The 13,675-nt window shown below is 42.5% G+C and overlaps 1 protein-coding gene across 1 annotated transcript; it reads right to left on the bottom strand.

The window, feature by feature from the left end:
* Window positions 1-1,541: 1,541 nt before the first annotated feature.
* LOC149275633 (serine/threonine-protein kinase tousled-like 2) lies at window positions 1,542-10,824 on the bottom strand. Its single transcript, XM_089504497.1, is given in 20 exon segments — window positions 1,542-1,715; window positions 1,933-2,040; window positions 2,131-2,242; window positions 2,862-3,000; window positions 3,282-3,451; window positions 3,638-3,727; window positions 3,936-4,027; window positions 4,264-4,345; window positions 4,919-5,016; window positions 5,121-5,187; window positions 5,319-5,471; window positions 5,935-6,071; window positions 6,239-6,349; window positions 6,527-6,619; window positions 6,918-7,075; window positions 7,202-7,388; window positions 8,000-8,043; window positions 8,546-8,615; window positions 10,076-10,147; window positions 10,744-10,824. Coding segments are annotated over 20 exon segments (2,238 nt in total).
* Between the last annotated feature and the right edge of the window lie 2,851 nt (window positions 10,825-13,675).

Genomic DNA, 13,675 nt, shown 5'->3' with positions numbered 1-13,675 from the left:
TTTGAAATGCGCGTCTGAACGTTCCGGAACACGGGATGTACCAGGGAATGAATACAGGCAGCAAACGCTATACGCGTGCATGATCCTAAAAGAGGGGAAAGCACAGGGCAGGAATAACCTTAAAATGGTGCCAACGTCGAGGGTACGGCTTAAAGAAACACCCGGCGGTGCCGACAGGGAAGCCATCGTATCGGCCGTAACAAAGAATTTCAGAGTTGTGACTTAAAAAGGACAAACCAAACCATTTTTGGCCTTAATCAGGCACGTTAGGAATAAAGATATTAAAGCAGCCTCAGTGATCGAGATCAAGCGGTGAAAATACAAAAAAATGCCTCTAATTAAAACCTCTAATTTGTGCGGCTATAATTTGGACACAGGCCTCAAAAAAAGGTGCCGATCATACCAATGGCAAGCTGGATATCGGAAGATGGCTACTGCTCTGCAGGCGCTCAGCGGAACAGCACTAGAGACGGCTAAACCCCGTCCGGCAGGCTGCAGCTTAGCTAGAACTCGAAGAGTTCAAGCAACGGACAGACTAAAAAAACCCGGATGGCTGCTATCCAGAAAACCCTGCGGATCGGCGGCCCATGCTTGGCCCAAGTTTAGAGGCCGACATGATAAGTGTGTGGGGGGGGGGGGGAGTAAGAATTTAAAGAGATTGCCGGGGAATAGGGGCACTGCAAACATGTGACCACACAACATTACATGAAGGGCCGTTAAGCCAAACGTTCCACATTCTGCTTTCCCCAATGCCTGTTGGCTCTAGAAGAGCAGCATCCAAAACACACTAAGAACTTGATGTGAAAGGGGGGGGGGGGTCAGAGGATTAGTCAGGGACTAAAAGGGAACGGCCTACACATTCCTGTTTCTAATAATATGGATTTCACTTTTCTGACAGGTTATTAGATTTTTTTTTTTAACGGAGAGGTAACAAAACACTTCACTTCTCTTTAAAAAAAACAAAAAAACAAAACAAAAACCCTTTTGCCTGTTATGAACGGGGACATTTGGGGGGGGGGTATCTCGTTCACCACTTTTGCAAATCTTCACTCAAGTCTTCTCTTTTAATAAACTGGATTGGGGAAGGAGGGGAAAACAGAACAGGTTTAAATAACACAGGAATAGTCCTGTTTCTACACCTGGAAAATGTCGCTTAGTAAAAGTCATTTCATTGTTGAAAGGTGAGCGGCCGAGCGTGGAGTCCAGAGGTCCGCAGTTTGGGGAGAGAGGAGTTTGAAGTCCAGCTTTGAAGCAGTTTATAGGGCGCTGCTCTCTCCCGTGCCGCGATACTCTGTAATGTCCCTCCCGAAAGTCTTTGTTTGGATGGCCAGCCCAGTAGGGGCCGTTAGAGACGCCATTATTCAATCCATCTATATGCAGCTCTACTACTAAGCCACAAAAGAATCTTCTCCATGGAGCATCCACTGCTCTCTGAGAAAAGGAGGAGACGTATCCCAGAGGGGGCCCGGTGACAGCGCTGCTAGCATCGCCGCGTTTAGCGTAACGGTGCCGTCTAAAGAATTCAGGTCCATCTCGTTTCCTCAGTTTGACAAACTGTTGTTGGATGAAGCCGATGTCGATGCTACGGCCGCATTTGCCGGGCCGCTTGTAGAAACCGACTTGCGGATGTGCGGCAGCAGGTACGGATCGGAAGCCAGCTGGTGGACGTCTATTCGATCTTCCTTCCTATAGGCGAGGCAGCGGCGGATAAAAGCCTGCGCAGGGGAAGGAGCGGAAAGCACATGAAAGATCTTAAATATTTAGTAAATGCAAAAATACTACAACATCCTACATGCACTTAATCATAAAGCAAAACTATGCACAAAACTGTTTAAGAAAAAAAAAAAAAAATCACATCATTCAGGCTGCATGGTCTGTATAAACTTTCATCGCATCGTGGACGTGATGAAGACAAATGACCTCAGGATTTACCTTGGCTTCTGGGGTCACTACAGGCTTGGGAGGGAACTGAACCTCCGTTGCTTTGAGAATGGTGTTCTCCTGCAAGATGTCCTGCTGGGACTGATTGTGACCAAAAGGCTGGAAGAAACACAAATCCACGTTTATATTAATTGCCTTTATAACCCAGGAAACTAGTTTCTAATAATAGGAATAATAAAAGAATTTTACCTTCCGCCCATAAAGACATTGATAGAAAATGACTCCTACAGACCACACGTCCACTTTGTTTGAGATTTTAGGAGGTTCTTTGCCGACAACAAAACACTCGGGAGGCAAATACCTTTTCAAAAGGGGGAGAGAGAGAGAGAGAGAGAGAGAGAGAGACTTACTTTTCTTCCTTCAATCATCTACTTTATTTACGTACTGAAGGGTTTATTACTTTCCCAAACCTTCCAAGCTGAAGATATCGCTGAAGTTCAGGTTTTGCCTGTTTTTATGCCTATAATTTAGTCGTGCGCACGGGATTGTATACGGCAAAGAAGGTATCCCCAGGTGAGGGGTGTCAATTTTATCTGTAACACGGGGCCCCTGGGCTGGATTTGGTCTGGTTAAAAAAAATGCCTCCCAGCAAAAGTGGTAGAGGGTACTACAGCAAAGGAAGTTAAACACGCATGGGATAGGCATACAGCTCCCGAATGCAATACAAGGATTAAGACCGGAGTGTTACATCAGGAAAAAGCGGGAATTCTTAGCTGCCAAGTGAAAGGGAAATTAATAGATGGGAGATGCTAATTAAGAGATAAAGAACGTGTGGGGAAAGTAAAGACAGCACAAAGAGAAGTAATCTGCAGCCAAAGATGGCGAAGCACAGCGGTCCATTTAAACAGCGAATTATCAGTCATTCAGTACAGGGATTACACGGCTGGACCCCAAGCGGAAGGGATTGCTTCCATACTCACCAGTAGGTTCCGGCTCCTTGAGAGGTAAGCTCCATACCATCTACTGAATTGTAGCTATCGTCATCCATTATTTTGGATAGTCCAAAATCGGTAATTTTTATCTCTCCGCAAGCGGTACCGTTGACCAAAAGAATATTACCTGATCATCCAAATATAAGAGAGTGACAATTTCGCACTGATACTTTTAACTACATAAAAAATAAAGTTGTAAAATACAATACGGTTTCAAGGCAACAAATAATGATATCTAGGAATTTTTTTTTAAATAACGAAAGTCATTACGGTAGGTATAGCCAACAAAGTCTGGTTTACGGGGAAAAATAAAACGCCACACACAAATATCATATATATATATATATATATATATATTTACCAACATAACTTCCGTAGCTGGGAGTGCAGTTAATCTCAAACACCCACCTGGCTTAAGGTCATAGTGTATAATAGGAGGTTTGATCTCATTCAGGTACTTCAGAGCATTCACAATCTGCATGATGATGGAACGGGCCTCCTTCTCAGACATCAGTTTGTGCTGCTTCAGATAGAAGTCCAGATCGTTGCCCTCACAGTACTCCAGCACAGTGCAAAACCTAGGGGAGACGGCATTATCAAAGAACATTTCAAACCTTCCAGAGAGCCCGCAGAATAAACGACATGGAGAGTCTGCAGAAGGGGATAGGGGCTCTCATGAAACAGAAGACTGTTATGTGGGGAGACAGATTTGGCACCTATGGGCCAGAGGATTGGCACAAAGTCCTAATTATACGGATACTTACGAGTCTGTGTCTAAGGAGAAATAGTCATATAGCTTGACTATCCTGGGGTGATCCAGTTCCTTGTGGATGCGATATTCCCTGCAGGCATGCCTAGGGCACAGGAAGATAATAAATGTTAGGCCACAAACAGTTCGCTAAACCAAATCCACAAACCGCAAACTAAAAAGATTTTTACTAAACAGTGAGTTTTTCCAATGAGTAAAAGAAAGAAAGGACAGGTTAACCAGCGTACGGAATTATCGCCATTTATCGAGATGAGTGAAGCTTTGTTTAGTTCATGTACCGTTCAGATACTCACTTATGGTAATTTTCTTTCTTTTCATCCCTCCAGTTCTTATTTAACTGGTGTATTTTCACAGCTACGTATCTTTGTTCGGTTAGGTCGAAAGCCTGCAGGATGGGGACGTTTGGACAACGCGCATTAGGGGATATGTGGTGGATAAGTAAATCATTTTACCGCGAGCCAGAAAATGTAGTTTTCAGAGTGCCAATACTGCGGAACCACCACATGAATATCAATGAAAAGCGGTCCGGCACTTACTTCGAGCGTTCAGAGCAATGGTATAGCTCAACTAAACATGTATTTCAGAGAGGGGGGAAAACCCCCAAGATGAGACACATCTTACCTTATACACTTCACTGAAACCTCCTCTACCAAGAAGGTGCAGCAACAAATAACGGTCGTTTAGCGTTGGATGGTCTTTAAATCTGCAACGAAGAAACAGACTTTTTGCCAGTAATAAAACCCCGACATTCTCCGTCTAGCTTAGAGACGTTCAGAGTTGGGGGAGTATAATAGATGCAGCATTAAAAGGTTTGAATGTTATACTGAAAGATGGCCCAAGAGACAGCCCAAAATCCGTGGGAAGCAATCTGGAAACAAAGTGACTATAATAAATTAAAAAGAATTTCCTGAATAAGACATTTTTACTTAGAGTTAACCCAACACAGCTACCGGACAGACAAAACCCCCCCAATGTTGGTTCTTTCCACATTAACAGGTTCAGGAAGTGGGAGTCACAAGATATTTGTGGATTAAGTATGTACATTAAATGACATTTAAAGAGTTTCATAGAGGGAGAGCGATAACCAACAGCTTCTTCATGCACAAATTATTTAAAACTGAACAATTCACGTCAAGACGTACGGATACTAAAGGGGAAGAGGGCCTTGCGCTTGTGAGCTTACAATCTACTCGGGGGTTCTTAACCTCTTCATATCAAAGCAGATAACGCTGCCAAGGAAAATGCAAATATTAAACACAAAAAGCTACAGCCTTACTGTGAATTATCTTCGTTGTGTATTCTTTTCAACTCTCTAATGTGCAAATTCCTCACTCTCTCGAGCCGTTCAAGTTCTGCCTGAATCTCCGCTTCTTCCTGTAAGGAGACCCACCGACCATTAGTTGAATCAGACACTGCTTACTGTATACGTAGCCAGCATCCCACCGGAAAAGACCTTAGTAAGTATCGTGCATTCTCACCTTTTTAAGGTGACCTAGCCGGAGCTTGAATATTTCTTCCTGTTCATGATACTCTGCCAATGTTAACCTAGACAACGAGGAGACAGTAAATGGGACACAGTCATCAGAACATGGCCTTTTGCCATTTTTATTTTTACTAAGCCCTTTCACACAGCATATCCACAATGCTGCCTGGCTGGGAGGTCTGCATTTACTTACGCCTCATTCTCTGCTCCGTTCGTCTTGTTTTTGCGTTGTTTCTGCTCATTATTGGCAGGGGGTGTTTGTCCCATCGCCGGGGGTTTCCTTTTGGCCAGCATTTTCCGTTGCCTTTCTATTTCTTCCCTTTGGGAGTTTATTCGTTCTTGTTGCCTGTAAAGAAACATTGTAGTCATACATACTGGCAATACATTGGAGTTAACAATTCAATGCAACCCTGACAAGCCCTTTTATGTGGTGACTTGTAAAAGTTACTAAATACAGGCGGATCTTATTGGCAACTCTTCCCTCTCTAAATGTATCCGAGAAACAAAAATCAAAGCATATAAGATGTCCAACTCTGGCTGGCCAACATGCCGCGTGTCACTGTTTTGTTCAAATGTTCTTTTGTTTGCCCAAATTGTTGGAAATTGCAGGGTATCACCACGTCAGTTTAAGGCAAGAAATGCTTCCGTAAAATAATACACAACTTGAACATCAAACTCATGAAACTCAAGCGGCTGAATTAGATAAAAGAAAATCACCAGAGTTCTCTACATTGTGCAGAATTCAAACAAAAGAAATAAAAAATGCACATTGTTTCTCTTGTGAGATATAAACGTGGCTTTGTCCTTACTTGATGAGGTTCTGGAAAGCATAACCATCAGTCCACTGCTCTGTAAAGGAGGCACCGTGCCGGACAGTAGTGAAGTGACCCAATCGCAGGCGATCTTGCATGCTTTTATCCCGACACGCCATCTTTTCCTGCTTGGACTGGAGACAGAGAGAAAGACTGGTGAGCGATTTGTTTGAGTGTAAAGTAATACAATTTATTAACGAAAGAGCACATAAAATTACGCTGAACACAACCTACAAAAAAAAAAGTGTGTGTTTAGGGTGAAACAAGACTATAGAAGACCAAGAGCAACCAACCAACCTACCTTTTCAATGAGCAACTTTTTACTCATCGTCACACAGCGATTTAACCGTTCTTTGTATTTTTCCAGCATTTTCTTCTGCTCATCCATCTGCCGCCGAAGATCACAGTTTACCTGAAAGCACACAATGGAACGGATTCACAAAGTTCTACACAATCTATAAAATATAGCAGGAAAAAAGACAAGAAAGCTTGCTGTTGGATGACAAGAGAAGAGCCGCGGCTTAGACCTAATGACAACTGCTTACAGAGAAATCAAAGACATAGCAATAATGTTTACAAAAAAACTCACCCTTAATAAATCATCTATCCTTCCCTCTTTTTTTTCCAAGTCAGAGTTTTTGCTGTTTTCAAGAGCGGATATTTTATCCATTGTGAGGTCGGACTAAAAAAAGAAAAAAAAAAAAAAAAAAAGTATGATAAAAAAGTGATATTTTTTTTTACATTTAAAATGTACTGCTAAAATAACAAAAGGCTACAGAGACATTAACAATTCCTGGGGGGGGGGGGGGGGGGGATTTTCCAGAACTTTTCTGCCCCCTGAAAAGCTAAATGTAGTTAGCAAATAGAAAGCGATCCCCAACATGTTCACCTGCCCGGGTCCATGGTACAAACATCATACAGCCGGTAGGAAATATTACACAGATTAAGGACAATATATGTTAGCAGAAAGCGGGGCTCACCTGCGCGTGCCTGTGCTGGACGGAGATCTGTTTATGGGCGATGCAGGAATGCTCTAGGTTTACTGGCGTGCCAGACGGAGGACTACTTTGCTGACTCTAAAAGGAAAAACAGAAATAAAATCTAATCACAACGTTTTAATGGCTATTAAGTGCATATTCTGTGAATAAGACAGCATTGTGAGTCTAAGTACAGCAGGGAAAAGGGGACAGCAATGAACCCTCTCTAGAATTCTTGTGTTTTATTTAATTTTGTACTTAATATCTGCACCATTTATTTGCTCCACCAGTTAGGGAAATGCTCATGTAAATGAAGGACAGTGTGTGAGTTTGGCCCCTGCATTGTTCTAAAGTTTTAAAAGCAAGACTTGCCGTTAAGGGTAGTGGATTCGATAAGGAATGTTGGGGTGAGGATCGGGCAACTGGTGGAACGCTTCTCCCTGGGCTTGTCCCCGGGCCACTTCCCCCAGCAAACTGCAATGAAAAATAATCGATAAGCCTAAGTACACGGGTTTACAATTTCTGAAGATCACTATACAGAATACACAGCTTTTACCACTATTATTTGTATTTCCCAAAACTGCCTATAGCGTTTGTTTTCAGAGCAATCCTTCCTGTATGATGTCAGACACTGTTGATCTCATCAGGCGACAGATCAGTTTAATAGGTGTCAAAGTGTACAATCCTTGTCCTATAATCATGAAGCCTCAAGCTCTCACTGGGATAGAGGAAAAGTGGCGTACATGTATGTCAAAGTAGTTAAGCAAGGTGTGAAAAGGTGCAACCTTTGTCGAATTTGACGCTTTTTTGCTGGAAATGTGAAAATAGTAAGAGTAGGACATTTCAGCAGTAGATTTGATTGTTGATTGATGTCCTTTGGGGACCTTTTAGAATAGGAGTGGTATAAACGAGTGGGGAATAAACGAGTAAATCTACTCCTGCCAAGCGCCAAATCCTTACAGCCATAAGCATCAATGTGCTTCGATTTTGTAAACAGCCTCAGGACTGGAGGAATCACTTGCACAGATCACCCAACATTTAACTGCAATCTCAGAAGAATGCACCAGTGACTGACACTGACTTACCTCAAAATAATCACTAATTTTATGTCCTCTAGGAGTATTTTTCCCTGTAAAAGAAGAACAGAGATAATTTAAAGTTTAAAAAAAAAAATCCTCAACAACCTCCCCCGCTGTTTACCCGTCTCCCCATAGTGTTTGCAGTCTGATTGTAGGCCAGCATTTCAGTGACAAAGCGTAGAGTTAACAGAGAAAAGTAATAAAAGGCTGTAATATGGTAAGTAAAGGGTACTTTACATTTCACTACTGACTCCATTTTTAATTAGGGCACAAGGCCAAGTGTTATTACTGCTCAACGCTGCCAGGGCTGATTTAGGCAAATTTATCAAATGGATAAAGATAGTTATTTTAAAGTAAAGTCAAATAGGAGCCTACAAGACCTCCCATATTCAAGAGGAATATAAAACATGATAAGACAAGCCAACGAAATAATCTGCTGCAAGTCCTATTGCGGTCACAATAAGTCGAGGATATCTATACTTTTTCTTTCTGTATGCAAATAGCACAAAGTATCCTTAAGCCCTTTAAAGACCCCAGATTAAAGCGCGTTACCTTGACTAGCATCAAACGGTTCTGCTTTCCTCTTGCGATTCCTCTGATCATTCTGTTTCTTTTCTGGAGTCTGCTAAAGAGAGACCTTTTAAAATGACACATTAAAAGTGCACTTCTGTCCTGACTGGCAAGAACTGAAAGAGTGCGGGGGGGGGGGGGGGGGGGGGGACCGCAACACCAAACAGCCTGCAGTATGACGTATGCCACATTTTAATGTATGGTGTATTTTACAACTCAATAAAGAAGAGTAGTAAGGATAGTTTGCAAATCTCTATAACTAGTTCACTATTGTGTTTTATCCAAATAACCGAGATCACAGATTGGTTTTTGATTTTGTCTCATTTTACCAGTTGAAACGTTTCACTTTTGACTATTTGCTTTGCATACACAAATAACATATACTCAACGTAAACGTATGTACACCAGACACCTGACTCAACGAAGTCCACAGGACACTTTAGCTTTGGAATACCATGAGGGTGACAAACATATAGCACTTTTCTTTGTCACGAAACGAGAGGTAAAAGCATCTTATCTATAATAAATTAATTAGGCTTCTAACTACTTCCTGTTTATCCTACGCAGATTGCAAGCGGTGTTGAAACACGATGCCAGACAACTCCCGGAATCTAGGTAACCACAGTGCCCATAATTTAACTGCTGGCACTTAATTTTGCGAAGATCTCAGATACACAACTCTAGGGATGCTCGCATTTCTGCCTGCTCGCCATCAGATAAACAGGGTCCAGGTGTTGGGAGAGGGGATATATGCCATTAAGATCTGCTACTTTTTCTCACGGGAAAGGTAAACAGAGCTTTAACGATACCGTATAAAAAAAAGCTCATGGTAAATTTTTCTAATAAAATGTTTATTGCGTGCAAACCACTTGATTCGATGTCAGCCTCCATACAGTCTTATAATAGGGGTTGACGAAATAACTAGAAGTAATTCAAGAAATAATTTCTTTATAAAAAGCACTCAAAACCGAGACCCTAGAAGCTAAAAGTTGAGTGCAATAAAAATGAATCACCAGAGTCTAAACAAAACCAACACCCCCTATGAGTATTTATGTGTGGAACATACAATGATCAAACGTAGATAAAGGGACCAAACATACACCGGCCGGGAGAAGCGTGGCAACCCACAGGGGATTTCACAGAAATTTGAATTTTTTCCTAAAAAACCCCCAAAAAACTATATAGCTTATTACAGGCAGCTTGTGCCAAAGCGCACAAGGATCGGCTTGTCAAACGCACCCAAATACACATCGGAAAGAATTCCACGAGGTGTTGCTCTGATGACTATACATAGCAAACGAGGAAAATGGATTCCAGACAATTTACAAAAAACCAGAACGTATGCAGGCATAGAGAAGCTATAGAATAAAATCACCCAAATCAACGAGCGGGACTTAAAGACCCAATCTGCAAATTGGGAGGGGGCTGCATTCAAAATGTACTTTGCGCGTACAATCCGCCCACCAGTGATGGGCTGCTCTGCGAACATAATACTGGAAGATTAATACTCACCTCGAGTTCCTTGTCGCTCAGAGAACCCAGGCTACAAAGACTTTGGTTAGAAGATTCACTGTTCAGCTGCCCCTACAAGAGGAATCCAAAGATTAGCGACAAGCTCGACAAATAAAGCTGGTTGAATGCTCAGAATTTCGATGGCAGAACTAGCTGGGAAGCGTCATGGGATCAGACGCCACGGTTGATACTTTGTGTGAATTTTGTTAAGCAAAAATTGGGGAGGCAAATCAAAAATCGTCTAATTAACCCCTTCATGACAACGCCTGTACATGTACGGGCTCACAATGCATTGTTTTTAATGGGTTTAAGGACAAACCATTGTCCTCAAGGGGTTAACCCAAAATGGTAATTAAAAACTGCAAAAAAATTACATTTGCCCATAAACATTGTTTTCTGCCAGTTTCCCCTGGGGTGAGCACCTACAGCAATCAGTGGAGGCTAAGCATGAGGATCCTCCGTGGATTGACTTCAATAGACTGGGAGTCGAGTATATGTATAAATATGTCGGAATTTGTTACTATCTTTCCAGGTAAGGCAGACAAACCCAATCAAAGCCAGGTATCCCGATGTGTCAAGGTCCATCGAATCAAGTACCTCCCGATGTCCCCTAATTTCGTTAAAACCAGGTTGGTCTTGTGTTACGTCAGCTACAAGTTATGGATTACCTTGGCTACTCCAGCTCCCGTGAACCGAGCTTCCAACAGTTCCTGACGCCGTGGATCCAGGCTGTGCAATTCTTCCATCATTTCCACTAAGAGAAAAGTACAGCTTAATTCATTGTGCCCCCTATTTTCTTTCATCATTATGAAAACACCGTTTAGTAATGTTGGGTATGTTTTAGCTGTATGCATTCCCACTGAATTTAAAAATAAATAAAATAAAAATAACGAACCTGCAAAAATAGCCTCAAAATAGCCGGTAGCCTAAGATGTTCCCATTTGTGAAAAATGATGAAATACAGAAAATAAATCCTGGGCCTATCAACACATTTGAATTTGCATATCCCGCAAATTGCAGAGAGAGGAGTTAATTTGCAGTTGAGGTTATAAAAGTCAATAAGTGGTCCCAGACAGAGAGCGCTTCACTTATTACATGGACGTATTGCCTTCAAATGCTATATATAGCATTTAATGCCAAATATGTTATTGAGTTACAGCAAGATGCAGACATAACAAAAACACACGGCGGATAATTCAAACTAAAAGGAGACACTCGTGCCAATGGTGTAAGGTCTTCTCTGCATACAAACAGATAAAAGCGGCTCCTTGTTTATACAATAGTCACGTTCATTAAGAAGCGGTAAATATAAGGAGGATTCAATGGCGAACGCATCAAATGAAGTACTCGCATTTTACGATGAATACAGTTAGAGCGACTACTTTGCTCAAACTTTTTTACCCTTCAGCAAACTTTACTTATACGAAGCCTTAAGTGTTTGAGTAAAAAACCCACGCTGCCCGTTCCTTCTGTAAGACAGCACGGGGATCGGATCCGACAGAGAACAGACGCCGACGGCAGCCATGCTGTCGAAGCAAAGGGGGCAGAAAGCGATCTGTGGTCAGGTAAATCATGCAGAAATAAAAGAAAAAAGTTTAATGTCACTTGAATAGCCTTTATTCAGGATGATGATGTAATAGGGTTATAAAGCAAACAAGGCAAACCCTGGAAGAGGATTTTTTAATAATCTGGGATGCGTCTCCTAAAACTGTCCGCCTGCTTCCCGAGAGCTATTACAATGCATCTGCACCTCGGCCTCATCAACAAAAGGTACGACGAGGCAGGATGCCTCCCGAAATGTTACAATGTCTGAAAAAATAAATACCAAAATGCACAAAGAGTTCCAATCTGATGAGACGCTGTCATCGGGCGAATGACTGCACTCCATGATGCGAGACCTACCTGTACCTGCGTATTATCTGCCATACCCACCTGGCAGAAAGCTGCAGCTTCCTCATACTGATGGACGAGTTGTGAATGAATGATTGAGGTCATACATTCCCTGCTGCCTCCCGCCGGAGAATCTTTAATGGCAGACCTCTCCCTTCCTTAAGATTTAAATCAACGCGGACAAAGACTCTTTTGGGAAGGGGGACGCTCGTGTGAAGACACATTTAGTAAGTTTTCTATCCGCGGCTCTTGCTCAGCATTCCTGCTAGGAAAGGTTTGTATAAGCTTTCAGCGCTTTGACCTCCCCCCACCTATTTATTATATGCCGTTTCTCCAGGAGCGGACTCCATTTTACCTCCCTTGTCACATACCTCCTAAAAACAGCTGCTACCAGCGAAGGGGAGGAGGGTCGGAAATAAACTTCACGTTACACTGGGTTAGGTTTTCCCTCCTTCATAAAGGTGTTACGGTGCTATTTCCTCATTAACACCAGATGAAGCCCATGGTATTTGAGGAGTCTGGCAAACTTTGCTACAGCCAAAAAGCTCCGGGGGTTTATATATCATACCTGATGGACCAATATATGCAAAGTCTATTTACATTCAGAAGACGGGGTTAAATCTCAATGATCTCTCCTGCCGCATCCTCTCCTGGCACCAAAAACAGAATTAAGCTCTTGCCTGAAACTGTCTGTCTGGCTTCTCTATTCTACATGAAGCAGCCCAGCGATCCTTGCGTCCTTGCGCTTCTCTCTCTAACGGCTGGAGGAAAATAACATAAGGAGAAATACAAAGACGTGATTTTTCACGAGTAGGTTGCAGAAAGGCTCCTTTAAAGCTGACGTAAAATGCGTTTGGTTCATACGAGACACATCGGGAGCAGCTAAAGACCCCCGACCGTAGCCTTTCACACTGAACAGGAAACGGCTGCGCAAGGCGCTTGGATATTTTTGGCCATCTAAGGTGTGAAAAACGTAAAGGATTCTTATCACGTCGACTACAACTCTCCGGTAATCGGTCAGTCTTTACAGTTTACACAAATGAGAATAAAAGGCCTAAAAAAACCCAAAAACCTTTTCTCTCTGGCAGACATCGTAATAAAGTCAGTGTATAAACGGGGGAAATAAGACAAACGCGGTCAACGCATCCCAAAAAACACACCAAACAAACTTTTTCTGCTGTAAAGAATCAAACCGTAGTCAGTCGTTGGTCTCGTCTTAGATTCCATGTATGCTTAAATTACCCTAACCTAGCCCCTACCACTTTTGCTGGGAGGCTGCTCCATTCATCTACCACCCTCTCGGTAAAGTAAAACTTCCTGCCGTTGCATCTAAAGTTCCGCGCGCGTTATTCCCCCAGCATGTGTCCGCATCAATGATTAACGCAGACTACAATGTATCAAATGGCAAGATCTGGGTAGGATTCTTTAAGCGTAAGTTAGTGTTTGTAATGAGTCTGCCGACCACAAAAAGGCATTCGCTGCCCATCTTGGTTGCCCCCTTAAATGAAAGCCATCTTGTTGATCTGTAGCCAAGGAAAAGGCAAACACAACCGCATCCTAAAAACGTAACCGTACTAACCAACAAGCCAACTGGAAACGCCTGCCATTCCACAGACACGTCAAAGGAACGAGCGAAGTGTAAAGGGAGTGCTCAAGGGCAAACACGGATCCGAGTAATGCTGCATCGGTGCTTTTATGGACAGGCTGCGC

This window comes from Sceloporus occidentalis, unplaced genomic scaffold (genome assembly GCF_023333645.1).
Source record: "Sceloporus occidentalis isolate IW3139 unplaced genomic scaffold, rSceOcc1.0.p SCAF_274, whole genome shotgun sequence".
Classification (NCBI taxonomy): Eukaryota; Metazoa; Chordata; class Lepidosauria; order Squamata; family Phrynosomatidae; genus Sceloporus; species Sceloporus occidentalis.
The sequence above is the reverse complement of the archived record's forward strand: the minus strand, read 5'-3'. Positions and strand labels throughout refer to the sequence as shown.